The 25,539-nt window shown below is 39.9% G+C and overlaps 1 protein-coding gene across 3 annotated transcripts in view; it reads left to right on the top strand.

Moving 5' to 3' along the window:
* Apc (APC regulator of WNT signaling pathway) overlaps positions 1–25,539 on the top strand; it is a 95,923-nt gene that overhangs the window by 37,228 nt on the left and 33,156 nt on the right. For all 3 annotated transcript variants that reach the window (XM_028762683.1, XM_028762682.1, XM_028762681.1), the window contains exons 2-6: positions 5,945–6,026; positions 6,713–6,911; positions 10,107–10,215; positions 14,014–14,127; positions 17,984–18,067. In XM_028762683.1, coding sequence (XP_028618516.1) covers positions 5,945–6,026; positions 6,713–6,911; positions 10,107–10,215; positions 14,014–14,127; positions 17,984–18,067 — 588 coding nt within the window. The remainder of the gene's footprint in view (positions 1–5,944; positions 6,027–6,712; positions 6,912–10,106; positions 10,216–14,013; positions 14,128–17,983; positions 18,068–25,539) is intronic.

The raw sequence follows: 25,539 nt of genomic DNA, 5'->3' as shown, positions 1-25,539 counted from the left end.
CTTTAGACAAGACATTTAAATTGACACTTTAATCTCCATGCTGAAGTAGAATGTCTTTCGGAGTGATCGTACAAGTCACAGAAACTTGTAAGGTGGGCTATCAGGTTGCATGTTTATAAACTTGGCCCAGTCTGTATTGGGAGAAATCTAAGGTATGCCTAGATTTGGTGATTACCCAACTGTTTATGCACACATCCTGGCAGACCTGTCTTTGTCCTTAGGATTGGGCCTGTGATAAAATAGCAATTACAACCTTCAATGAAGTTATTTATGCATTACTTCCTTAACAGGCTCAGCTGTTGAAGAGCAAACCTGTGGCCTGTTTTGTCTTCCACTGATATGTAAAAAGATGCATTTGAAACTATTGATGCTTTCCATTTTTGGTTACAATTAAGTACAGCTGTTCTTCTCCCTAAAAACACTTAGTAGACTTTGGGACACGTACAATCTCACTAAAGCATGGTTCCCAACATTTATTAACCTAATCATCACAAAGAAAAGCAAGACACAGCTTCAGATTAAATTAGGGAAGCCTAAAAACGTAAGCAGTACTACCACCTGCTGGCAAAAAAGGGTATGTCCTGCTGTTGGTTGCATGACATCACTATAAAAATATAAAAATACAGTGGGGTAACAGCCAGGAGAATGTATATAAAGAGTTAGGGAAGTATGAGCGGACCACATATTTGAGGGAATTGAAGAAATACTTACTTGGTATAAGTATGATACTGTGGCTGTGTTCAGAAAAAAATCCCTATTTAAATATACCTTTAAAATATTGTGAAAGAAATTATATGCCAGCTCCCCAGCATCATGAGAAGCAAGCAAGGCTGAGATTATTGATGATGTTTCTCTCTGGGGACACAGAATAAGTACAAGTTGATCTTTATTCTGGGCACCAGCAGACAGCTTTGCTGGAAGGTATCATCCCTGAAGGCAGGCAAGAAAAACTCTAGACAGGGCTGCTTTTGATAGGAGGAAGTTAGGGAAAGGCATAATGTTAGCTTACAGGACTTCCTACAGAGAGAGAGAAACTTTGTTTTTAAGGTATTTGCCAGGTTTTAAACTCTTTGGACCAGATTAAAAACCTCAGCTCCAAGGACCAGACTTTTAGTGCTAAGAAGATAAGTGCCACCAGAAAATAAGCAGAAGTGGAAAACCATAGTGAGACAGATGCTCAAGCGATGCGTCTGCTGTGCTGGACATCAGATGGGAGGTCACGCAGAGTAGGAAGTTAAAAGGCTAAGGAAGCCAATTTGCCATATTTTCAATCTAAGTAAAAAAGGACACACTCAAGAAACCAAATCAGATTTAAATTACCTGAAAACTAAGTTAGGTTTAAGCTATTTACTGTTATTAATAGGGTGGAAAATAGCAACTCCAACAGTGGGAAGAATAAGTTCTGGAAGAAGAGTGCACCTACCCCTTAAGTCTTTCTAGTTCTTACATGCATATCATTGGCATACTATCAAGTTAAAAAATAAGAAAATGGTAATCAGGAAAACAGAAGATAGGTGGTAATTCAGAAGCAATCCAGGTGTTGGAGTTAGTCAGCAGTTCTTTACATAAATATAATAATGTCTTGGAAAAAAAGGAAATTTGATAAAATGCTAGAAATACTATAGATTTTCAACATGGAATTGTATTACAATTAAAACAAATCAGGTATGGCTCTCAGGAAACACTTCCCAAAAGGTTTCACCTCAGCAATGCTGGGCTCTCTTAATTACTGGTCATTTCTCAGCTCTAGCCAACCAGCATCAAGTATCCCAGCAAAGCAAAGGTTTTGCTTTAGTAGTTCTAGTCTTGTTGATCACAGCTGATTCTTCAGCCTCAGCTAACCAGAACCACAGAATCTTAATTCAAAATAACAAATGACCCCCGTAGAGTCCTTAAACTTCCCTCCAAAACTTCACAAGCCAGGCCTCCATCTTCTACACTGCCTTCAACATTCTTCCAAGGTTCCACAGAACAGCCAACCAAGCTTTGAATACCCAGTGGTGTTTCTAGCTCAAAGTTCCAAAGTCCTTCCACATTCTTCCCCAAAACATAGTCAGGTCTGTCACAGCAATACCTTACTACCCTGGTACCAACATGTCTTAGTCAAGGTTACTGTTGCTATAATGAAACACCATGCGCAAAGCAGTTTGGGGAGGAGAGTATTTATCAGGCTCACACTTCCAGGCTATACTTCATCACTGTAGTAAGTCAGGACAGGAACTCAGGCAGGCTGGGAACCCAGAGGCAGGAGCTGGTGCAGAGGCCATGGAAAGGTGCTGCTTACTGGCTTGCTCCTCATAGCTTTCTCAGCCTGCTTTCTTACAGAACCCAGGACCACCAGCCCAGGGATGGCACCACCCACAGTGGACCCCACCCCATCAATCACTAATTAAGAAAATGCCTTATAATCTGATCTTATGGAAGCATTTTCTCAACTGTGCTTTCCTCCTCTCAGATAACTCTAGCTTGTGTCAAGTTGACATTAGAAAAAAAAATAGCCAGTAAAGGCTTCATTAAAATTAAAAACATATGTCTCCTAGAAGGCTTCAGTTAAAAAAAGAAAAAGAAAAAACAGGCCATCTTTCACTATTGAAAATCACTTACCGCCGGGCAGTGGTGGCGCACACCTTTAATCCCAGCACTTGGGAGGCAGAGGCAGGCGGGTTTCTGAGTTCGAGGCCAGCCTGGTCTACAGAGTAAGTTCCAGGACAGCCAGGGCTACACAGAGAAACCCTGTCTCGAAAAACCAAAAAACAAAACAAAACAAAAAACGAAAATCACTTACCACACTACACATATATTCAACAAAAGAACTTATTTCAAAAGATAAAAGAACTTACACTATAAACAGTAAGATACTGAATTTGGTCAGCCAGTAAAGGCACAAGCACTAGTGAGTACAAGCAGGGTGAGCCCAGAAGAAAATCATGTACTGCTGAGATCTTCAGTTCTAGCACTCCTAAGGCGAGAGGAGAGGCAGAGACAGGAGAATCATTTCCTAAAAGCTCAAGGTCCTGTTAGCCTGGAGTATCTGGCTTAGCAGCAGCCTCAACAAAATAGATAAAAACTGACTCCCAAAATTTTTCTGACCCTTACAAGTGTAAAACACACACACACACACACACACACACACACACACACACACACACAATTGAGTAGACAAACACATAGGTTTAACTATCCAGTTTTTTTTGTAACATGACCTCAGAAATTAAAAAGATAATTAGAAAAGAAAGATAAGTGTCTGGGTACACTAATGGAAAATATCTAAGTATCACCTGTCATCAGGGAATACAGAGACCATTTGACAACTCCTCAAATGATTACGATTTAAAAGACAGATCCACACAGATTGGAATATCGAGATGCTCACACTGCTCGTGAGCCTATTATAAACACAGGCACACACATACTCCACAGCAGTTTCTCTCCAAGGTAAACCCTGTGATTGAAGTTACTCCAAGAGAAGTGGACTTATGTCTACTAGATGTTTGTACAGAATGATCATGTTAGGTTTCTTCATAGCAGCCTTCATGAATACATGTAGTAACATGGAGGCATCTTACAGATACTTATGTTAAAGTAGAAACACAAAGACTCAAAGGACTGTATACTGTCTAGTTCCAGCATAATGGTTATTTCTGGGAACTGAAGATGCATTGACCAGAACTTGAGAGGACCAAGGCTGGAAAATGAAAGGCTAAGCCACCAAGGACTGAAGATCTGTACCTGTGCACATTGAGCCTCAAAACAGAAACACAATTGGGATTACTTTTGTTAGTAGGCATACACTATTCATTGCAAGCTGTGAGTAATGCAAGTCATGCTAGATGTTGTCATCTTAAGGCAAAGTAACTGGATGTGAGTGAGTTGGCTTGTCCGGCTTTGCTCAGTGAAGTTTGTAATTAAAAGCACTTAACAAAGATAACCTAACAGACACATTGGAATAAGCTAATACTTTATAAAATTGCTACTCTTAAAACCCTTAAAAATTGTAGCCTTAAATTTCATTTGTTTTATTTACATTGCTGCTTTTATCAATAGATTTTTAACAGATATACAGAGGCTTTGTTTGGTATTGGCCTTGAGAATTAAGCTTAAAGTGACACACATTCTCAACAAAAAGCATTGTACTGCTGAGCTGTGCCTAGCCACAGAGACTTCCTGTTCAGTTATTTACTTGCTATGTCCATGCATGTATATGTGTGTCCCTGTGTTTGTGTGCATGTGTGCTGCACATGTGGAAGTCAGGACAGTTTGTGAGAGTAAGTTTTTTCTACCATGTGAGTCCCATGGTTCAAATTCAGATTGTAAGTCTTCCCTTAAAGCAATGATTTTATTACAAATTGTGAAGGTTAATCCAGTTTTAAGATTAGTAAATGTGAGCACATATCAGAATCACTCAGTCTTTACAGGGACTTGGAGAGGGACTGATGTTCTCAAACCAGGACTTGTGTGTCCTATGTAAGCACTCTGCCGATGAGCTTTACCTCTAGTTGGCCCACTGATTTAAATTGTAATTCTGTCACTAAAGGGAGAGCGAAGCTTTCTCTTTGTTTATTCTATATGAACAGGTTTAATGGGATTCTTTTTTTTTTTTTGGCATCCTTTGTTTTTCTGTATGATACACTGCGGTCCTCTCGACATAGATGATCTAAGATGACAGGACTGTCCAGAGACTGCTGCAGCTCTTAGCCGTGGTTGGAAGAACTAGAACCCTGAAAAAAGAAGTCGTAGTCTGCAGTGTTAGTCTCCAGCTAAGGGAGAGAAGTGACCTGCAGCTCAGTTAAGCATTTGGGCACACTGTGCACTCACTGGAGAGAGGTGTCCCTGTGTGAATATAGTCTCCTTCCCACAGTGGTGATTCTCTCTGGAGATGGTTTTCAACATGAACATCATTCACCTTCACATTCCCACACCTCCTACCAAAGGGTTCAAGCAGCAGTACAGGCTGCTGTTTGAAGGGCACATGCTAAGACCACAGGTCATTGTTTTCAGTACATGTAGTGACAAGACCAAGGCAGGGCAGAGAGCTGTCCCTCTAGCATTAGCTCACATTCTGGCAAGTTCCATCTTGATGCTTCTGAGATCACTTTACTGTATAGCGACATGGCCTTAAGTTTCAGGGTTGCAGATGTTCAGTGCATTTTCCTGGACTTCCAAAAAGAAATTGGCAAAACAGAGGACATGCTGGAAGCTCCCGTGGCATGCGTCACTATATGGGAAGTATGAAAGTTATTAAAGAGCACTCATAAAAAACAAGATTTATAGGGAACCAGGCAGAAAAATTAGGTAGAAAATGATTTCAAAATGTTCTTTGGGAAAAAAAAATCAAGAAGTACTTTCTGTGAGAAGAAAGGCAGTGACGTCAAGGGCAGGAGGTAACTAGCCTGCAGTTACATGAGTGTCTGCCCTGCCCATGTGAGCCGAGTCTCCCCAGGTGGTAAGTCACTGAACTGCAGACTTGTCTTCTGCTTGTGCAGATCCAGGCATAAGAGATGCAGGTTCTGACAGCCATTTTTGTATGGCTTAAGCACGCCTGTAGGTGTCAGCTGAGTGAAAAGAATTCCAGCTTTCTTAAAAGTAATTAGCCCATATTGTAAAAAATAATGGGTTTGTTTCATTATGCCTTTTAATGCATGCATATTAAATACTTGGATCAGACTTCCCCCTCCCCTCTTAGCTTCCTTTTAAGTGTGCCAAGAAGTGTCTTGCATGGAGACTCCTCAAATTACCATTATCACAAAATACCACTATTATTGTTGTTGGGATATAACAGAGAATAATAAGTAATATGGTGTTTAATATTCATCATAGCCTATGGCATGTTCTCAGTGTGAACTGAAATAGCTTTCTCCCCAGTCATATCTAAATGCGAAGAAATGCAGAATCATATGTTGAAATATTTAGCATTTCATGCTAATGTACTATGCTCTCTCAATAGGAAGTACTTAAGCAGCTCCAGGGAAGTATTGAAGATGAGACTATGACTTCTGGACAGATTGACTTACTAGAGCGTCTTAAAGGTATGCATTTTAAAGTACTTTAATAATACTGTTTTCAGCTCAGTTTCCAGGTTAGCTGCTCTCATTTGGACACTGGGCTCAAGCTTGTTCCTCTTCCCCACCTCCCCCCTGGATTGTATTTGTTGAATACAAATAGATAAAACGCTCTGTTTGTTTGTTTCTGCGTCACGTCATTGGTTTTAACTTATCCCTTCAAATCTGATCTGTTTTTAAAACTCATTTCATTCTACCAATCACTAAATTTACTTCAGTAGGCCATGTGCCACAAGACTTCTGTGGCAGATAGGTTCAAAGGGGTATTGTCTTTTTGTCTATCTTTTCCTATGACATTTCTAGTAATATCTGTCTTAAAATATCTTTTTCACTTCGTTGCCTAAAAATTCCAGTGCCGAACAGGGGACCCTGCTTAGTAATAAGTGAAACCAGACAAATTAGTTTTTGAGTTCCTAATATAACCTACTGGAAATCTTAGGATTTTGTGTGATTTTCCTTTAACACACTTGTTTTCTACATGACTCATGCTGACTTTGCAGGGCAAGTTTTAACTATTCTAAATTATTATTCACCTGCATATATTTGTAGTTAAAATATAAACCTGAGGACTCACTTTTAAAATAATATAATAGTGTTAGGAGTATTTTACATGGCATAAAGTAGTTACTACATAAGAACTTGTTTCTGTTTAGAATTTAACTTAGATAGCAATTTCCCCGGAGTGAAACTACGATCAAAAATGTCTCTTCGCTCCTATGGAAGTCGGGAAGGATCTGTATCAAGCCGTTCAGGAGATTGCAGTCCTGTCCCCATGGGGTCATTCCCAAGAAGAGCATTTGTAAACGGAAGCAGAGAAAGTACTGGATATTTAGAAGAGCTTGAAAAAGAAAGGTAACGTTTGTTCCTTGTACTGTGTGCATGGGAGCTCCTCCTGCTGTTTTACAGGGGAACAAACGGGGTCTGATGGCTAGGGATAGCCAGCACCGATAGAGTATTTTTTTGTTTTAAACATCTTTCTTGCTTTGATGACCAGGCTGGCCTCGAACTCAGAGATACACTTGCCTCTACCCCCACCTCCCGCCCCCGCCCCCGCCCCCGCCCCCGCCCCCGCCTCCCAAGTGCTAGGACTAAAGGTATGCACCACCACAATCTGCTTGTTTTAAATATGTTAATGATTGTGTTTGCAATAATTCTAAAGGTAGAAGGAGTTTTCTTGAAATTCTAAAGTTTTATATTTGATTACTTAGGTATGTTAAATAGTCTGCACATGGTGAAGCCTTGCTATAGTGGTGAGCATAGCTACCTTTCAGAGAATCTGTACATTGAGTAAAACCCTAAATCACAATATTTATATCTAGTTGAATGTATCAATGACTTATAGTAGAATTTCATGTTATCTTTTGAATGAAATTGAGTAAGTACTAGATCCTTTATAAGGAACTCCATTATGGAAAGCAGACTAGAAGTAACCACAAGTGAGAGAAATGGTTCTTTACCTGTCACTCTCCACACACACAGAGCACTGCTTAGCTGGTGCTCTGAGCTGACTTCTTGCAATGAACCATTAATTCATTCTCTTAAGTTAGAATTCTCCCACCACACATGGCAGAATCATCAAGATATTTTCAAGTATTTTAGGACTCAGTGCCAGGTAGTGAAGTTTTCCTGTAAAACACTGATATGGTACTTGTAAAAGTGAAGTATTAAGATTATATATAAAAAAAAAGCAAAGCCTGGAAGGCTGGAGAATCACATGGTAGCTTACAACCATCTGTAATGGGATCGGATGCCCTCTTCGGGTGTGTCTGAAGAAAGTGGCAGTGTATGCATATAAAATAAATAAATAAATCTTGGAATGGGGGAAAAAACAGAGCCTGGAGAGACAGCTTAATTGTTAAGAACATTTGGTGCTTTTGCAAAGGACCCAGGTTCAGTTCCTAGCACTCACATGGTGGCTTACAGCTGGCTGTAAACCTAGTTCCAGGGACTCGAACCCTTCTTCTGACCTCCATAGGCAGCTTGCATATGGTACACACACATACAAACAGGTACACCTACATATACATAAAATAAAAAAATAAAATAAATAATACTATATATAGGAAGGAATGTAGCATGTTTCACTGGGAGACAAAGGCATTATTATTTTGGCTTGGGGTGAGGCCATCCGTAAAAATCAGGCTGGCCACGTGGACCAGAAGGGTGTTGAGCTCCCTTTCATCCCTTACCTGTGCCAGTCTTTGTTTCTACTCTGGGCTACCCAAACACTGTCCTGATCCAAAAGGAGGGCACTCCTGCCCAGGGTCTTTCATCTCTCTATTCCCTTCATCCATAGAGCGGCAGAGGCCACTTGAGAGGCCAGACTTCCAGGAACTTTTGGTGCTGGTATTATTAGTAGAAAGCTCCTGCAAGTGCTAGATTTCATGACAGCTATTAGAAGTGAGAACTTGCAATGGACATGTTCCTTTTATCCCAGCCTCTCTGACACTTGGGGGAAATGCTCTTGGCTCCTGCTGTGGCATCATGTATCTCTTACCAGTTCCTACCCATTCATTTTCTCACAATTGAGGATGCTTAGCTTTGAAATTGTTTCTCAGGAAAGGAGATCTTAGCAAGAACAAAACCTTCTACTTACATTTGTACTCATTACAAATGTTTCCCAAGGAGAAACCAACCAGAATTTTAAAAATAATATATCATCAGAGAGGGGAGCATTATTGTGTATGGCCAAATTCCAGATCATAGTAGAAAATTTTCTCAGGTCTGATTACATGAAAATTCAGATTTTCCAAATAACAAAATTATCTTAAGTGATAAATTGAAAAAAAAAAAAAAAGAATGCATATGCAACCTAGTGAATAAGTTGTTCCATTCCCAGTATAGAAGTCCTCTAAATGAGAAGCAAAAGTTACAGAAAGGAGCAGGTTGCAAACTCGGAAACATGCTTAGTCTCATGCACATCAAAAGAAACCAATTAAAAAGTCAAGGTGATATCCTAGAGGTTTATAAATCTACATACGTAAGACTCTAAAAGTTGTAATCATACACTTAAATTTGTGAAAATTATAGTTTATAGAATTGGTACAACACCTTACTAGGACACTAAGTTAAAATTCATATACCCTCAAAATTTATCATGTGTGCATTCATGAACATGTATGGAATGAAGTACATAAAGACATTCACTATATTTAAATATATATATATTTAAAAGGTCCCATGTGTTCCCCAGCAAGGAATTGGCCATAGTATTTCTCCTTTATGAGTTTATGAATATTGTGAGTTACACCGAGTCAGCTATCAAGAAGTACATAGTAAGTCTTTTGTTCTCCTATGGAATGATAGATATTTTAAGTGAAAAAACATGTATAGGACAATATACTAATAATCTAGTATTTATATTTTTAAATGTACATTATTCTTTGCATTTTATAAAAAAATCTCTGGAAACAACACAAGAAAATTGTACTTGAGGAAAAGAGCCACACAGAACCATAAGGAGCTTGGGCTTGTTAGTCCTATTGAATTTTATCTCAGTAACAGTCTTCTGATACATGTTTACATTTATAATGGTCAGGTGTATAGTGGGACTGGTTCTTAGGGAATTACATAAATTCATCTTAAGATTCCAAGCTTTAAGTCTTTCTGCCTCCGAGCAGCACCCTCTGGCTGTGAATGTGATGTGTTTATTCACAGTGTTGTTGCACGGTGGCCTACCTCAGCATAGCAGCCTACCTCAGATGCAGCCCCAGGCTTCTCGCTTACCCAGCGTCAGTGCGGCTGGTCTTAACTCCGTTAATGTAATGTTTATTCTTTTACTGGCTTTGAGTTCTGTTCTGTCTGCACCTTTAACTTCTTGGACTGTATGAAAGAGAGCCCTTGGTTGAAGCATAACTGGTCAGCATCTTAGCAGAAAAGGAGCGCACTGGATACTCAGAAGTCAGTGATTGTAATACCTGAGTGAGTCCTACTACAAAACCCAAGTCAGTACATTTCACTTGTTCATTATTGTCTTACAGCAACAGCTACTGAAAGCTACCAGGCAATACGTGTTAGCTTGTGTAAATTTACCTTTCTTTTAAACAGATCATTACTCCTCGCTGATCTTGACAAAGAAGAAAAGGAAAAGGACTGGTATTATGCTCAACTTCAGAACCTCACGAAAAGAATAGATAGCCTGCCTTTAACTGAAAATGTAAGTAACTTGGCAGTGCAGCTTTCAGATTTGGTAACTTAACCTTTAAAAGTACTCAGATTATCTATGAAAAGTTCAAGATAACTGAATTTGTAATGATTTATCAAATGTAATGTGTCTTAATCAGCTTTTAACCTAAATATATAATGATTAGTGAGTATTTTTGTTGTTGTTCTTGCTTTGGTTTGTTTGTTTTTGTGGGATTTTCTTTCTGTTTTTGACACAGAATCTCATATATCCTGGGCTGACTTCAGACTTGCTATATAGCTTAAGAGGGCCTGATCCTCCCAAATACTGGAATTACAGGCCTGCTTTAACATACCAGCCTGTTAATTAACTTTAATAGTACTAACAGATACTATTCTATTCAAACATTCAAACATTTCAACATGAGTTTCAAACATTCAAACATGAGTTTGAATCTGAATCCCACTTTGACAACTACATTTTTAATTGGTAGAAACATTATACTATTCTAATTGCAGTTTCTGTACAATGCAGGATCATGCCAGATGGTTTTTACAACTAAAATATCCTTGAAGATAATTTGAATCTATTCTTTGTAGTATAAATGTCAGTAGCTGTAGTCATGGATCCTACTGTGTTTGTGAACTCTGATCCTTTAGCAAATGCACTTAGGTTTAAATTGTTTAAGTCTCAGGAATAACCCTAATTGTAGGAGAAAACTAACTTTCACAAGTTGTCCCCTGACTTTCACATTCATGCTGTGCCATGCACGTGGCTCTGAGTTAGCCCAGAGCACCTCATAAACTGAATACATGACACATGCCTGCAATGGCTCTGTCCAGAACAGCTCCAGAGATGGGCATGACCAAGACAATGGGGGGGATGAAGAAAAGACAAACACACGGATACAAAGAAGCAGCAGATTGGGTCCTGATGAAGAAACAGCACCCTGGATGCTCAGCATGTTTATTGTATAGTGTTAAACAAGGATATGAAGCTATTGTATACAGACAAGCAAGGAGGCAGGCTTCGCTAATCTCAGTAGGGACAGTCTCTGTATGGGAGCTGTCTTCAAGCCATAAGCATCAGGCCAGAGGGAGAAAGCTATAGTGGGCATTATTTATACGTACCATCAGATTCACACGCAGACCAGGAGAAAAGGCTCTGCCATTTCCCATGGGTCTGAGGCTGTGGGGTCCTTGGCATAGGCTTGCCCATGTTAACAACACACATTTACTCTGGACTTCACATACTCAGGTCTTCCTCTACTCCCCACATGGACTCTTAGCACTCAGGAATTTGAGGAGGGGTATCAGAAATTCAAAGTCTCGTAGCTAGGGAAATGACTCAACAGTTAGGAACACTCATTGCTCTTCAGAGGTTCTGAGTTTAATTCCCAGCACCCACATGGAAATTCACAGTCATCTGTAACAACAGGTTCAGGGGATCCAGTGCCCTCTTCTGACCTCTGTAGATAGCAGGCACTCACATGGACTACATATATACATGCAGGCAAAACATTCACACACGTAAAGATAAGTCTTTTAAAAACCTGAAGGTTATCCTCAGCTGTATAGTAATTGGATACCAGTGTGGGATACATGAGGTCCTGTCTAAAAGGAAAAGGAAAAAGAAAACTTACAGAGTACATTAATAATCTCAAGGCTGTATGTTTCATCAATAATTTATATACTATTTCAAAGGAAAAATAAGACAGTGTGTGACTTATTCTCTTATCCATAGACTCCGGGAGGGTAACCCTGAGGGTGGTAGTGAGTCCAGGGCCAGCCTGGGCTGTACGAAGGCACTTTCTCAGTATAACCTTCATTCTTAGCGTAGGTTTTCACTTTCTTATAGTAGTTTTGAGAGAACACAGTAGGGAAAAGTGAAAATAGAAGGAAGAAAAGCCTTCTAGAATATAGTTACCTGAGTTTCCTGAGGGCAGGAGCTAGAACTCAAGGCTTCACATACATACTTCCGTTGGTATATATTACAACTCAAGAGCAGTGGGCCAATACCAGAGAATGGAAAGTAAAGATCAGTTGTCAAATAAATTTACTACTTGCCATTAAGTAACCATGTTTGATAGAATACACAAAAATACACAATCATCGTGGGCCATTAGTAATATTAATAAATTTAAACCTGCTTGTATTTTATAGTCAGTTACTATACTTTGCTTTCTGATTGGGAAAACAAGGTAACAAGCATCTCCTTATAGAAATATTTATCTGCATATGAAAATATCATACCACTTACCAGCTCTAAACCATATTATTATAACACACTGTGTCACATTCAGCACTGTGGTTTTTGTGGAGTGGTTGGGAAATGGAGGACAACTGAGAGCAATAAGAATACATGCTCAAAGAGAATACAATACACGTGATGCTCGGGGGAGCATGGTGGTGCTTGTCTTTAGTCCCAGAGCCCAGCACTTAGAAGACAGAGGGAGGCAGGTTCTGTGAGGTGAGTCCAGCCAAGTACAGAGCTTCAGCTTAAGGCTGCATAGTGAAGCCCTGTCTCTAAATAAATAGCACACAGCAATTTCATCTGTCATGTGTTCCTAACTTTGGTGTGCCTACAAGAGTTCATTCTGCATATGGTTTGTTTGAGGGCAACTTAAAATGACAACAGTGTGGAGTCCTTGGCCCCAGCCTGCCAGGAGCAGGTTCCTGCAAGAGCGTGGGGAGTGTGTTGAGCATGCCGTCATCCTCTCCATGGCTCCCAGTGTCTGTCTGGCAGTTACTTCAATGAGAGCATCAGTTAACAACCACTTTAGGAAGGACGTTGTGTTTCACCTTCCCCTCACTGTTAGGTTTTTATAGAAGTGTTGATCTTGTCTAGCTTAATATTTTTTAAAAATATTTTTTGTGTTTTTTCTAAGATTTATTTATATTTATGTATATCTGTGAGGGTGCCAGATCCACTGGAACTGGATTTACAGTTGTGAACTGCCATGTGGGTGCTGGGAATTGAACCCCAGTCATTTGAAAGAGCAGCCAGTGCTCTAAACCACTGAGCCAACGCTCAAGATCCAGTGTTTAATATGTAAACGTTCTTCTTACTCCATTTTCTGGCAAATGGATCTTTCCCCTCTGTTTAGCCTGTATACATAAGGCAGTTAATCCTTACTTAAATCAGAAGGTCAAGGGTAATGAACATCTGTTGGTTTTTTACTCCCCTCCCCCCATGTTGTCTGTGTTAATATACTAGTTTTTTGTTTGTTTGAGATAGAATCTCTTGTGACCCAGTTCTTAACTCCCAGTGTAGCCAAGAATGACTTTGGACTCCTGCCTCCACTTCCTAAGTGCTGGGATAGCAGGCATGCGCCACAACACCTAGCTTATGTGGCACAGGTTGGATAAGCACTCTACCAACTGAGCTGCATCTGCTGTCCAAAATACTAGTTTTAATAATTAAAGATAGTTTCTCAGGGCTCTGAGGTGTAGTTCAATGGTACTGTACTTGCCTAGAGAGTTCAAGGTTCTAGTTGATTCCTAGTACCACAAAAATTAATTTAGGTGCCTTTAACAGATTAAAAAAATACTAAGGGGACAGAAGTTTGGCTCACCCTAACTGGACCAATTACATATTTTCAACAACACAGTCTTAAGTTAAAGCCAGCTTTTACTTTAGGCAGTTCATGTGTAATCAGGGACCCCAGCTAAGCCTGCTGCCCACACTCATGCTTTAGGATTCTTAGAAGAAAAAGAAAAATTTCTCAAGTATGATGACTTTCATAGCTATTTACTCAGTTTCTTAATTGATATTATATGCTTTTTGGATTTACTAATAAACTGAGAAATTAATACGCTATTGTGGTCTTAGTTTTCCTTACAGACAGACATGACAAGACGGCAGCTGGAATATGAAGCAAGGCAAATCAGGGCTGCAATGGAGGAGCAGCTTGGTACCTGCCAGGACATGGAGAAGCGCGCGCAGGTGACTGCATACATCACAGCTCTGCTGATGTTTCTTAACTCTGTTATCCCATTATCTGTGTGGCAAGGGTGTGGTCAGTGATGGAGCGCTCACTCGCTGATACAAGGCTGTCAGTGCAGCCCAGCACCATCAAGGAAAACATTCAAAGTCTGTTTTATAGTGATACTATTTCAGGATAACAATTTCTTGTGGCTGTTGGGCATTATAACCAGTACTGACATAATTCTACCTCTGCTATATAATACTTGGGTATTAATCTTTCTGCATAGAATTACAGAGAAGAAATATTGATTCTCCTGTAGCTGTTAACTAGCTTCAATTCTTTTGAGATTGCTGTTTCTTGCAATCTAAGTTTTATGTAGCAACATTCAGAAGTTTTTTCAAAAAATAAAAAAAAAAAAGCAGCAGCAGCAGCACATGTTTGAGACTCAAAGGAGGCACAAGGAATGCCTAAGGGAAGAGGGCGTGAGGGATGAGAGGAGGCAGGGGGAGACCTAAGGAGGGGAACGTGGGGGTTGAGGAAGAGAATAACCCACAGGAAGGTCAAGAAAGCATCAACTGCTGTGATGGAGGAGCAGGTCCTTGTGCACAGGTGTGTGACTGGCTAGGGTAGCCCCGTAGAAGACAGGTGTAATTACTACCTTGCCTTGCTTTGAAGTGAGCATGGGGAATTTTTTTTTTATTTTCACTTCTTTAAAAAACTTATTGGAAATATATTTAAAAGACATATTGGAAATATATTTAAAGATTTCATCTAAATAGAACAAACTATTATTTGTATGGTGGTATATTGTATTCTGTAAAGTGATTATTTTTACTTATTTCTAGTTTTAAGTTCTTTTCATGCAATAATCCCCTCCTCATCTCCAAGATCCATTTCATATTCTCTCTTAAAACCAAAACAAAGGAAAAAGAAAACTGGAGCCTGTTCCGTGTGGTCCAGCTCGTACTCCTGAGCATGTGGCTGCCCTGGGGTATGGCTGTTGTACCAGTGGCACTATTGAAGAAGACTGTTTTGCCCTCTCTCAGCAGCTACAATTGCAATTAGCTTCTTGGTTAGGGGTGGAATTTATGTGAGAATATGATTGTAACTAGTGGTGGTGGTACACATCTTTAATCTCAGCACTTAGGAGGCAGAAGCAGGTGGATCTCTGAGTTTGTACCCAGCCTGGTCTACAGAGTGAGTTTCAGAATAGCAAACTTTACACAAAGAAACCCTGTCTTGAAAAATTAATTTTAAAAAATTATATCTAAGGTAATATTTAACACTATAACATGACATATTTCATAGTTTCATAATTAATTGGGATAAATTTATGTGCACATACATATGTATCTATTTGTGTATCTGTTATCAAGTTACAATTAGTAATTTGACTGAAATAAACATAATTGAAAATATACATAAACATTTAAGTAGAAAATTTTTTAAGCAACATGAGGTTATAAATTATAAGGCTGATGAATTTTACTATGTTAAAGTTAAGAATTTTTCTTCTTTAGGAACCATCAGGATAGTCATAGACTGAGGAAGATGGTTATTAGTAGAACTAAGAATTAAAATCAAGAACCTGTAATGAATTTCTAAAAATGTATTTTATTTACATTTAGATTTAAATGTGAGATTTTTGTATTTTTTAAATGTCAAGCAGACTTGTTCCCACCAAAAAAAAAAGCTGTGAGAAATATTCATTGGCTTTATATAAATTTGCATTCTTAGATTGTAACTATGAATTATGCTTTTTGTTCCTGGGGTTTGTTTTTTTTTTTTTTTGGTTTTTTCGAGACAGGGTTTCTCTGAGTAGCCCTGGCTGTCCTGGAACTCACTCTGTAGACCAGGCTAGCCTCGAACTCTCGAACTCAGAAATCCGCCTGCCTCTGCCTCCCAAGTGCTGGGATTAAAGGCGTGCGCCACCACCGCCCGGCCAATTCCTGGGGTTTTTTTTTGTATTTGTTTTTAGAGCTCCTAAGAACACGATGAAATAGTAGACATGAAAACTCTTATTATACACAGTGTAAGGGATAGATCCAGGGTTCTGATGATTCTGATGGGAGTCCCAGAAGAGAGATGGACTTGACTTATTTCTTGGCCATTTTGTTACCTGAATATTTCATTTTGGTTGCCAAGATTAACATCTTAGGAAATTTAATTTAATTTTAATTTAAAAGGTGTATCTTGAGTAATATACACCTTTTTCCACTTGGGAATAACCATGTGAAAATTAAGTTTAAAAACCACAAAAAAGACGAAAAGACAGCTGCTGGAAGGGCTGGCCTTCAGTAACAGCAGTGCAAAATGGTGTCTCCTTTGTGAAGACAGAACAAAAATGACAGTGGCTGGAGTGGTGGCCCCAAGAGTACCTCAGAGCTAGCACAGTGCAGGAGTCATAGAGAATCAGTTATTCTGCAAGAGTTTCCACACTTAAAGATGTTACAAAGGATGTGGAACTCTTAGCTACTGGAAGGATGCTGAAGTCCCCTCCCCTGCTCGGTCTAAATGGGCTTTATTTCATATAGTAGTTAATGTTCTGGATTCATCTCATAGGCCTCAAAAACTACAAATGATACTATTTTTTGTCTTTTTATAGTATGTAACTATAATGAGAATTAAAAGGTGAGTATGCAAATGTTTGTAACATATCTGAGAATAATTTTCTGTACTGTACAGTGAATGCCTACAAATCAGTGAGAACAAGACAGCAGACACCAAAATAGTCAGATGTAGTCCAGCCTCTGTGTGTGCACACCCCTGTAACCCAGCACTTAGGAGGCCAGAGCAGGAAGGTCGAGTTGGAAGCCAGCCTGAGCTACTTGTTGATTCCTATCTCATAAAGTGGGGCTCAAATGTGGATAGATAGCTTCACCTTAAAACAAATTCAGTTGGCTAATGGTTGTGAAAAATGTTGACACTTAGTCTTAACATAAAAAGAGTCTAAATTAATAGAAAATGTAAAAGATTTGAGTCCTTAAGAAAGAATGGAAACTCAAAAGCAATGAAAGTCATTTTCATAAAAATTTAAAGCACCTGTCCTACAAAAATGAAAAGGAAAAATATTTTTAACAGTATAAAGAAAAGTTAATATCCCCAAAATATCCCCAAAACTTCCTGAGGGTTAAAGACTGCCATTGTTTTTTTAAATGGACAAAGGATTGGCTAACAGTCTGTTTAAAGTATGGAGATGTCCAGTACTACATGTAGAGATAACTTGTAAATAATTCGAGGAAATTTAAAACAACATCCATTCCTACTCCTGCCTTTGTGAAGTTCATCTCTGTTACTAGTTTGGTTATTTACTTAACTTCCTTTTTCATTGACATCTGGTCCCACAGCATGTTAGTAAATGCTGGAAAAATGCCTATCAGTTTGTAACAGCCTATTTCTGGGCCAGTGTGGTATACACAACCTTTAATTCCAGTCCTAGGGAGGAAGCAGAGGCAAGTTGATCTCTTGAGTTCCAGGCCAGCCAGAACTGCATAAGATCATCTCCAAAAACAAAAGCAGAAAGCAATTACAGATAATGTGTCTCAGCACATATGTCTTGTAGTAGTAGTTCCTTCAAAGGATGAATGTACCAACTTTGTGGTCCTTATATTGCAAATAAAGGTAATGTTCATTTGGAAAGTAGAAGCCAGAGAAACACAATTCTAGGCTACCCTCACCCACACAGCAAGTTCTAGGCAAAGTGGGCTAAACAAAGAGACTGTGGGCAGGGGGAGCAGGGCCGGAAATCGGATATAAAGTGAGTAAGTTAAAAAATATACATCCATGTCAGGCAGCTCCAGGGGTACCTACACATGAATACGCATATAACACATAAAAATAAATGAATATCTGACTTGTTCTCTTCTGTTTCAGCGAAGAATCGCCAGGATTCAGCAAATAGAAAAGGACATACTTCGTGTACGACAGCTTTTACAATCCCAAGCAGCTGAAGCGGAGGTTAGTAAAGTCCCCTTTTGTTACGTGTCGTGTAATGACTCTTCCTGGAAAAGAAAACATGTGTAGTTAATGTGGAATCATTGAGATATGAGCCTTTTAGAGAGAAAGGTTTTTTTTTTTAATTTTTTTTTTATATGCATTGATATTTTGCCTGCACGTATGTCTATGTGAAGGTGCCAGATCCCCTTTGAATTGGAGTTAACAGTTGTGAGCTGCCATATGGATACTGGGAATTGAACCCAGGTCTCCTCTCCAGTCCTAAATATTGTATACTTTTCAGCAATTAAAATTTAATCTTTAGCCTAAGTTGTAAATTTGTATGATCAAATCACCACTTGAGCTATCATTTCCCTTTAAGTGGACTTTTTCTTATATGTAATTCATAGTAAGAAAATTGATCAGACATATTTATTTATGGTTTACCCCACAGTCCTTGTTGAAATGATAGTAAAAGCATTAAATGAAAAGAGTCACAAATACCAGGGAAAATAACAGGAATAAAAATGGAGGCTCTGGAAAAATGTTCAGTAGACTTCACTGTTATAACATATTATAGGGAATAAGGAAGGCCGTGACAGCCCAGTATGTATCGTGGAATCCTAAGGGGTTCACTGCTGGTTACGCAGGTCACCTGTCAATAGAAGTATGAAAAGACACTGAAATGAGGTTAGTTGAGAACTTGTTCAGAACCAGGTGAGGGGGTGGGACAGGCTTAGCAGTAGAGCATTGACTGCACTTCCAGAAGAACCAGGTCCAGTACCTGCAAGGTAGCTCACAACCATCTGTAACTCCACTTCTATGGGATCTGGTGTCCTCTCCTGGCCTCCATGGGTAGCATGCTTACATGTGGTACACATATATGTACATGAAGGCAACATCTGTACAGATAAAAATAAATATAATAAAAGAAGCAAATGGGCCCCTGAAATTGCTCCACATTTTCAGCACAACTGTCACTGTTTCTCTTTTCAGTCCTAACAGAAAATAAGTTATCCCACACACCACCCCCCTTGAAAAGGATATGGATCTTTGAATAGATTATGGTAAACCTGTATAATTAATTGAAGCTGGAGATAGTGTATAAAAAGCTAACTTAGTTGGAAATTAACTCAGTGGTGAGATTCCTGCTGTCCTCTAGCCTTGTCATCTACAGGAAGCTTATCTAAGAAACACGGCTACCCCAAGAAAAGGGCTAAGGAGTTACCAACAAACCAGACCAGCTAGTCCATTTTGTGGTCATTGTGGCTGGCAAACATTTAATTTTTTTAATTTTTCTGTAGCTAGCCCACTCTTCAGTCTGAGTGGACACTAAGACTGCTAGGTATTTTAATGATGTCCTGGTAAAAAGATCATAGAAGTAGAGTCTCTTGTTGCAAGGAGAAGGAAGCTCAGTACTACAGCTGACCTTCATATTCCAGCAGAAGCGGGGTGTGGTCGTGCATGCATGCCTGAACCTCAGCATTTGGGAAGCAGAGTAGGAGGCCAGCCTGGGAGACATGAGGTCCTGTTTCAGTTATTCACTCAGGAGAATTTTTTTTTCAAAGATCTCATGAGAGTTAAAAACAAATTTAAAACCATGGTTGAAAATTAAAAGATTGTTTTCATAAAGTAGAACAAGACAGTGAAACACAAAATAGAATGGTAGGCAGACAAGATGGCTCATCAGATGCAGGTGTTCACCATACAGCTTTCGGGCCTGAGCTCACTGCCCCAGCCAAGGACCCACGTGGTGAAAGGAGCGAACCCGTTTCTGCAGTTCTCTGAGCTCCATAGGAGTGAATACAGGAATATACACACAGACTAAACAAGTAATAATTGAAAAGGGGGTTGTTTTTAAAGGAAAATTCTAAAGTCTAGAAAAGGAAGAGAAATTTCACACAACAAAATATAAAGTGAATTCCTTTAGATTTCTCCACACCCAACCTAGGAATCCAGGAAGCAAGACTGTTTTTTGTTGTTGTTGTTGTTGTTGTTTTGTTCTTTAAAAACTTCAGAAAATTTTCAGTTCCTTTGACGCCAGTTATTTAACTCATTCTTTGTCTGACAATTCAGTTCAGTTACCTCAAGTTGGTATTAGATCCCACAAGCAAAACTCTTAGTTACTTGCAAGACTGTTCCCATTTCACACATACAACAACAGAATTTGGATGTGCCCACCTATAATTGTTTTTTCCTGGCTATGAATCTCACTGAAGTGGATTTACTGTAGACCATTGCCATCTTGACACTACCCGACCCCACATGACAAAAGCCAAGTCCTTTATCCTTTAAGTGTCCCGATGATATGCTATCCAATTGACTTCCGCTTCCTGTTGGCTGTAATAAAATACCAAGGTGGAGAAATCACAGCAGCAGGAGCCAAGAACAGTGTACACTGTTTATACAACCAGCTTTCTCCTTTTATACAGTGTAGGATCCCAGCCAGGAAGTACCCATAGGGGCAGGTCTTCCCAACTCAGTCACTAACACATACAAGACCTCACAGGCCTTCCCAGAGCCTGTCTGTCTCCCTGGTGACTGCAGACCTCACATTGAGAATTAAGGTAGTCATCGCACCAGTAACATCCACTGCTGTTGTGTAGCGATTTAGAAATTCAGCCTTTGCAACATCCAGAATGCTCAGAATTCACTAAAGCTCTATACTTGAGTAATTCTTCTTTTATTATAAGGGGACACAACAAAAGCCAAATGGGAGACACATTGCAAAGTCCAAAGATGAGGTGAGGTAGTGGCAGGTGAAAATATCAAGCGTTCTCCCTTGGGACCTTGGTTTGTAATCCCTCATTTTCCATCTGGGTTGCAAACTTAACGGTTTTGATTTGTATTTAGGATGTAAAATGGTGCACCTGAAAATACCTGGCAGTTCCTCAAAACATTAAATGTAAAATTGCCACATAACCCAGCAGTTCCAGTCTCAGGTATCAAGTAGAAAGTGGCTACATAATGATTCTCACCTCAGCTGTTCATTCAGCATTATTCATTGTATCCCAAAAGGAAAGATGGGACAAATGTGACACTGTTAGGCTGCACTTAAAGTTGGGTACAGTAAGTAAAATGTGGATAACTTTTGAAAACTCATTAAGTAAAATAAACCACATAAGTCCACTTAAAATTGCTAGAAGACTGGGGAAATGGCTTAGTGGATAAAGTGCTTGCTCTGCAGTGTGAGGACCAGAGTTAGGACACCCAGAGCCTGCAAGCTCTGGAATCAGTGAGGGGCCCTGTCTTAGTATGGAGAGTAGAGGGTGATCTAACGGAAGACACCCAGTGTCAGCTTTGGTCCTCCACAACTTCATGCATGTGTGCGCACACACACACTTTTAGTTAAATGTCTAGAAAAAATTTATTTTAAAGATAAAACTCAAGCCTGGTAGCATTTGGTAGGTCGAAGGAATTGAGAGTTTCAAGGCCAACCTAGGCAACATAGTGAGACCATCCCTCCCTAACGAAACCCAAAACAAGTAGACGAGCTGTCGCCTGGTGTGGTGAGTGGGAATGCGGACTGACTGTGACGGTAGGAGAGAGCTTACGTAATGATAAAAATACTCTAAAACTAGATTATGGTGATGCTGGGTAAGTTCATTGAAAATCATTAAATCAAACACTTAATGGGTATATTTTATGGCATTCAACAGCTTAAACAAAACTGCTTTTATTTATTTCACTAAACCAGCAATATACTCTTCTTACCCAGCACTCAGAAGGCAGAGGCAGGAGGATCAGTAGTTCAATCCCTACCTCAGCTACCTAGCAAATTCAAAACCAGCATGAGGTACATGAGCCCCTGCTTCAAATAACATCTTTCTTCCTAGTCTGCCACCTAGGGTAGAAAACTGACCTCGTTTTACAGCAGGTGTAGGACTGTCAATTACTAGAAGTTAGCGACAGCCAGCCTCTCTCTAGAGAAGAGTAATGACAGAGGACAGGTACCCAGGAGTGCAGGGCCCAACTCTAGGATTGGTGGGAAGAAAAGGGACATGGAAGGAGGAGAGGAAGAGAGGTAGTGTCAGTCATCGTCAGTGGGCTTGGCAGTTGCTCTGTGACCTTCATAGACTTCTCTTTCTTTTCTTTACCTGAGAGTCAGTTACAGGCAGTCTTAAGACTTGTTTGTTTGTTTGTTTGTTTGTTTGTTTGTTCCTTCCTTCCTTTCTTCCTTTCCTTCTTTCTTTATTTCTCCTTCTCTATATCTTCCTTAGACAATCTCATTAATGTTTTAAGGCTTTAGGTACCATCTATATGCTATATGGTCTTGATTTTTTTTTTTTTTTGTCCTGAGGTCCAGATTCTTAATCCTGTGTTCCTACCATGTATCGCCACTTAGGATTTGTCAAAGATTTTAAATTCAATATATCAAAACCTAATGAACACTTGAGTGCAGTGTCACACCCCTTTAATCTCAGCACTTGGGGAGGCAGAGTCAGGCAGAGGTCTTAAGTTTGAAGCTAGCTTGGGCCGACACAGTGAGTTCTGGCAGCCATGGCTGCATAGTGAGTCCTGTCTCAAAGAACAGCCAGAGTCCATCTTCCCTCTTTACCAGTCCCCTTCTTTCTCCCTTTTAGTTCCCAACCTTCTGATCTCTATAGACTGTGTAAGCAAAATGTCATCAGAATAATGCTTCACACCCTTTAGCCACTGTTAGTTAATGTTTACATTGCTGTAGCAAATACCAGACACAAAGCAAATTAAGAGAGCAGGCAGTTTGAGAGGATCTAGTCTGCCTTACTGGCTAGGGCAAGGCAGCAAGAATGCGAGGTTATAGTTAGGAAAGGAGAGGCGAGCGCTGGTGCTCTGTGCCTTCTCCCATCTCCCTGTTTTATTCAGTCCTGGACCCAACTGCTGAGTGAGCGGCACTGCCCACGTTCAGGGTAGGTTTTCTCTCCTTAGTTAAGCCAACACACCCAGGGTTGTATCTACGAGGTGAGTCCAGATCCAGTCAAGTTGTTGATGAAGATTAACCCTCACAAGGTCCACCCACCCCTTGTCAGCCTGACACCCAAACACATCCCTTTTAAATCATAAAATCCCACCCTGACTCTCAGATAGTCATGGTCTTCTCATAACACAGTGCATTTTAGTCCATCTCTACACATTTCTGTTGCATTCTGGAAATTGCCACTCAAACCATACAAGCACTGATCTCAGGTAAGCAAGAATAGTTTATTGAATGCATACTTTAATCCTGGACATCCATGCCAGCAAAAGACTCAGGAGCCTAGTCACAGTACTAGTGTGCTCTCAGAGTAGACTTTTTATAGGAATAACCAGGTTCAAATGTTTGAACAGCAAGGAGGGGCTTACTAGGCAAAGTATTATCAACAAACTTTAAGCTGATTGGTCCTGAGTAAGGTAAGTGTGGTGGGGGATGGGTGGCAAACAGGAATTTCAGAATATTGAAATAAGAAGCATGAGTATTATAATCATAATTTTGGGGCTTATTAGTAGCACTCTTCAGTGTCAGCCACAAAAACCACAGTGAGCTCATACACAGGTGCAGGAAGGGCTGCCCAGTGCTTGGCTCTGACTCAAGCCGTTTTAGACATAACAGTTCATATTGACCTTTGATTTGATGAGTCCTACATAAAGCTTTGTGGAATTCCTTAAGGTTAGCAAACCTCATATTGAACAAAACAGGGTATGTGGAAAACACGTCCTTGAGCTAAGTCACTTCTCTGTGTCAGTGACTGGCAGGCCTGTTACAGCAACAATATGAAATAGCTGGCAGGCATGGGACAGCTATTAGGGAGGGGGGTCAGACCATAACAATTTCATAGTCTCATCAGTGCTAACCTTGTTCAAAACCCCAGTCTCTTAACTGCAGAAAATAAAATAACAATTGTAACATTTTTAAAACATGGTGACACAGTGGCACAATAATCCTGATTGATGGATCAGAGAGAGGTTAATCATAATGATAAACATACTCTAAAACTCAATTAAGGTGATACTGGTAAATTTATTGAAAATAATTTAATGGAACACTTAATAGGTATGTTCTGTGGCACTTGACTACTTAATGCAGAATTGCTTTTAACTTTTTTTTTTTTAATTTATTTTTTAGCCAAGCCAGTAATGCACTCCTGTTACCCAGCACTCAGAAGGCAGAGGCAGGGGGAGTAGTAGTTCAAGGCCCACCTCAGCTATATAGCAAACATTCCCATTCCAATATGAAAGACTGGGGGGGGGGGGATAGCGAGGACAGATGAGTCCAAAGTAAGTGGGAACCACAGCATGGTGGGTCCAGATGCTGCCTGCCGCTCTAGTTCTGCCCCTGCCGCACATGCAGCCTCTCTGTTAGGCTGCTGCTACCACTGTGCACTCTCTTCAGTTCAGCCATCTCTGTTCTCCTGAGCTCTTTACTGCAGCGTAGGCTTTAACTCCACAGCTCATGAGGTGGTCTCTCAGGGCCTCCATGCAGGGACTCTACCTCTGCCTCATGCCCCAGCAGCTTCCTAGACTCTTGGCATAAATTTCTGTGAGCTATAAATCTTAAAATTTGTACAGCTGCAAGACCACTTGAGCAACTGTCCAGTTTTGCTGCCAGTGTAAGCGGTAGTCTGACCAGTTTTTATCTTATCTGTCTGTGGTGGCCATTGTGCACCTTGGCAGCAGAACCTCAGAAACAGTTTCCATGATGGATTTCAAGCAAGGTGACATTCTCATTTCAGTTTCTCCCCTTCCCTATGAATTCACACTTTCCCAGCCTGGAGTCTTTAGTGAGTGGAGTTTTTCCTGTAACGCACCTTTCCTACAGAGTATGAGTTTCTTAATTGTGCCAGTCTCTAACTTTTCTCATTTATCTTCATCACTCCTTAATCAAGTTCAGACTCCCCTCCTTCTCCATTGTTGGCCAGATTCCACATTTTCCCTATATTTTAGTTTTCTTTTACTGTGAATCTAAGAGCAGTCTGTGAGACCATACCACAGCCTGTTTGTTATTGCTGTCTTGAAATTTCCTCTACAACTTAATCCTCTGTCTACCTAAAATGTCCACCATCCTAGTCATCAGTTCCTCTTTCCAGTGGCACTTCCTAAGAAAGCTCTGCTGCTTCACACAGCTCCCAACTCTCTGCATAAGCTCTTGGCTTTCCTTCGTAGCACTTGACCAAGTTTTGACTTTATTGTTACAGTTTTGGTTTTTTGAAAGTGTGTTCCCTCAAGCCAGGATAGACAGACAGTAAGTAGTACTTGCTATGAGCATGCTGATGTCTTCCCTTGTGCTTCTGCTGTGTCGTGTGCTCGCCAGAATCCTTGACTAGTTTTATCATGGGTGACTATATTTCTACTCTGGTTGATTTTAGTCTTTCTTCTGCTTCTGAATTACTAAGAGACACTTCTCTTTTGCTTAGCTACAACTGTTACTAATGTTGGGTGAAAATGATATATGGCACATTTTTAAGTAGTCTAGAAAGGCTTAAGGGTTAAAAATCCAGGGAAGGCATTTTAGAATATAATGGTATTTTATGTCAGATTGT

Source organism: Grammomys surdaster, unplaced genomic scaffold (assembly GCF_004785775.1).
Source record: "Grammomys surdaster isolate TR1022 unplaced genomic scaffold, NIH_TR_1.0 135, whole genome shotgun sequence".
Classification (NCBI taxonomy): domain Eukaryota; kingdom Metazoa; phylum Chordata; class Mammalia; order Rodentia; family Muridae; genus Grammomys; species Grammomys surdaster.
This window is presented reverse-complemented; position numbering and strand designations above follow the sequence as displayed.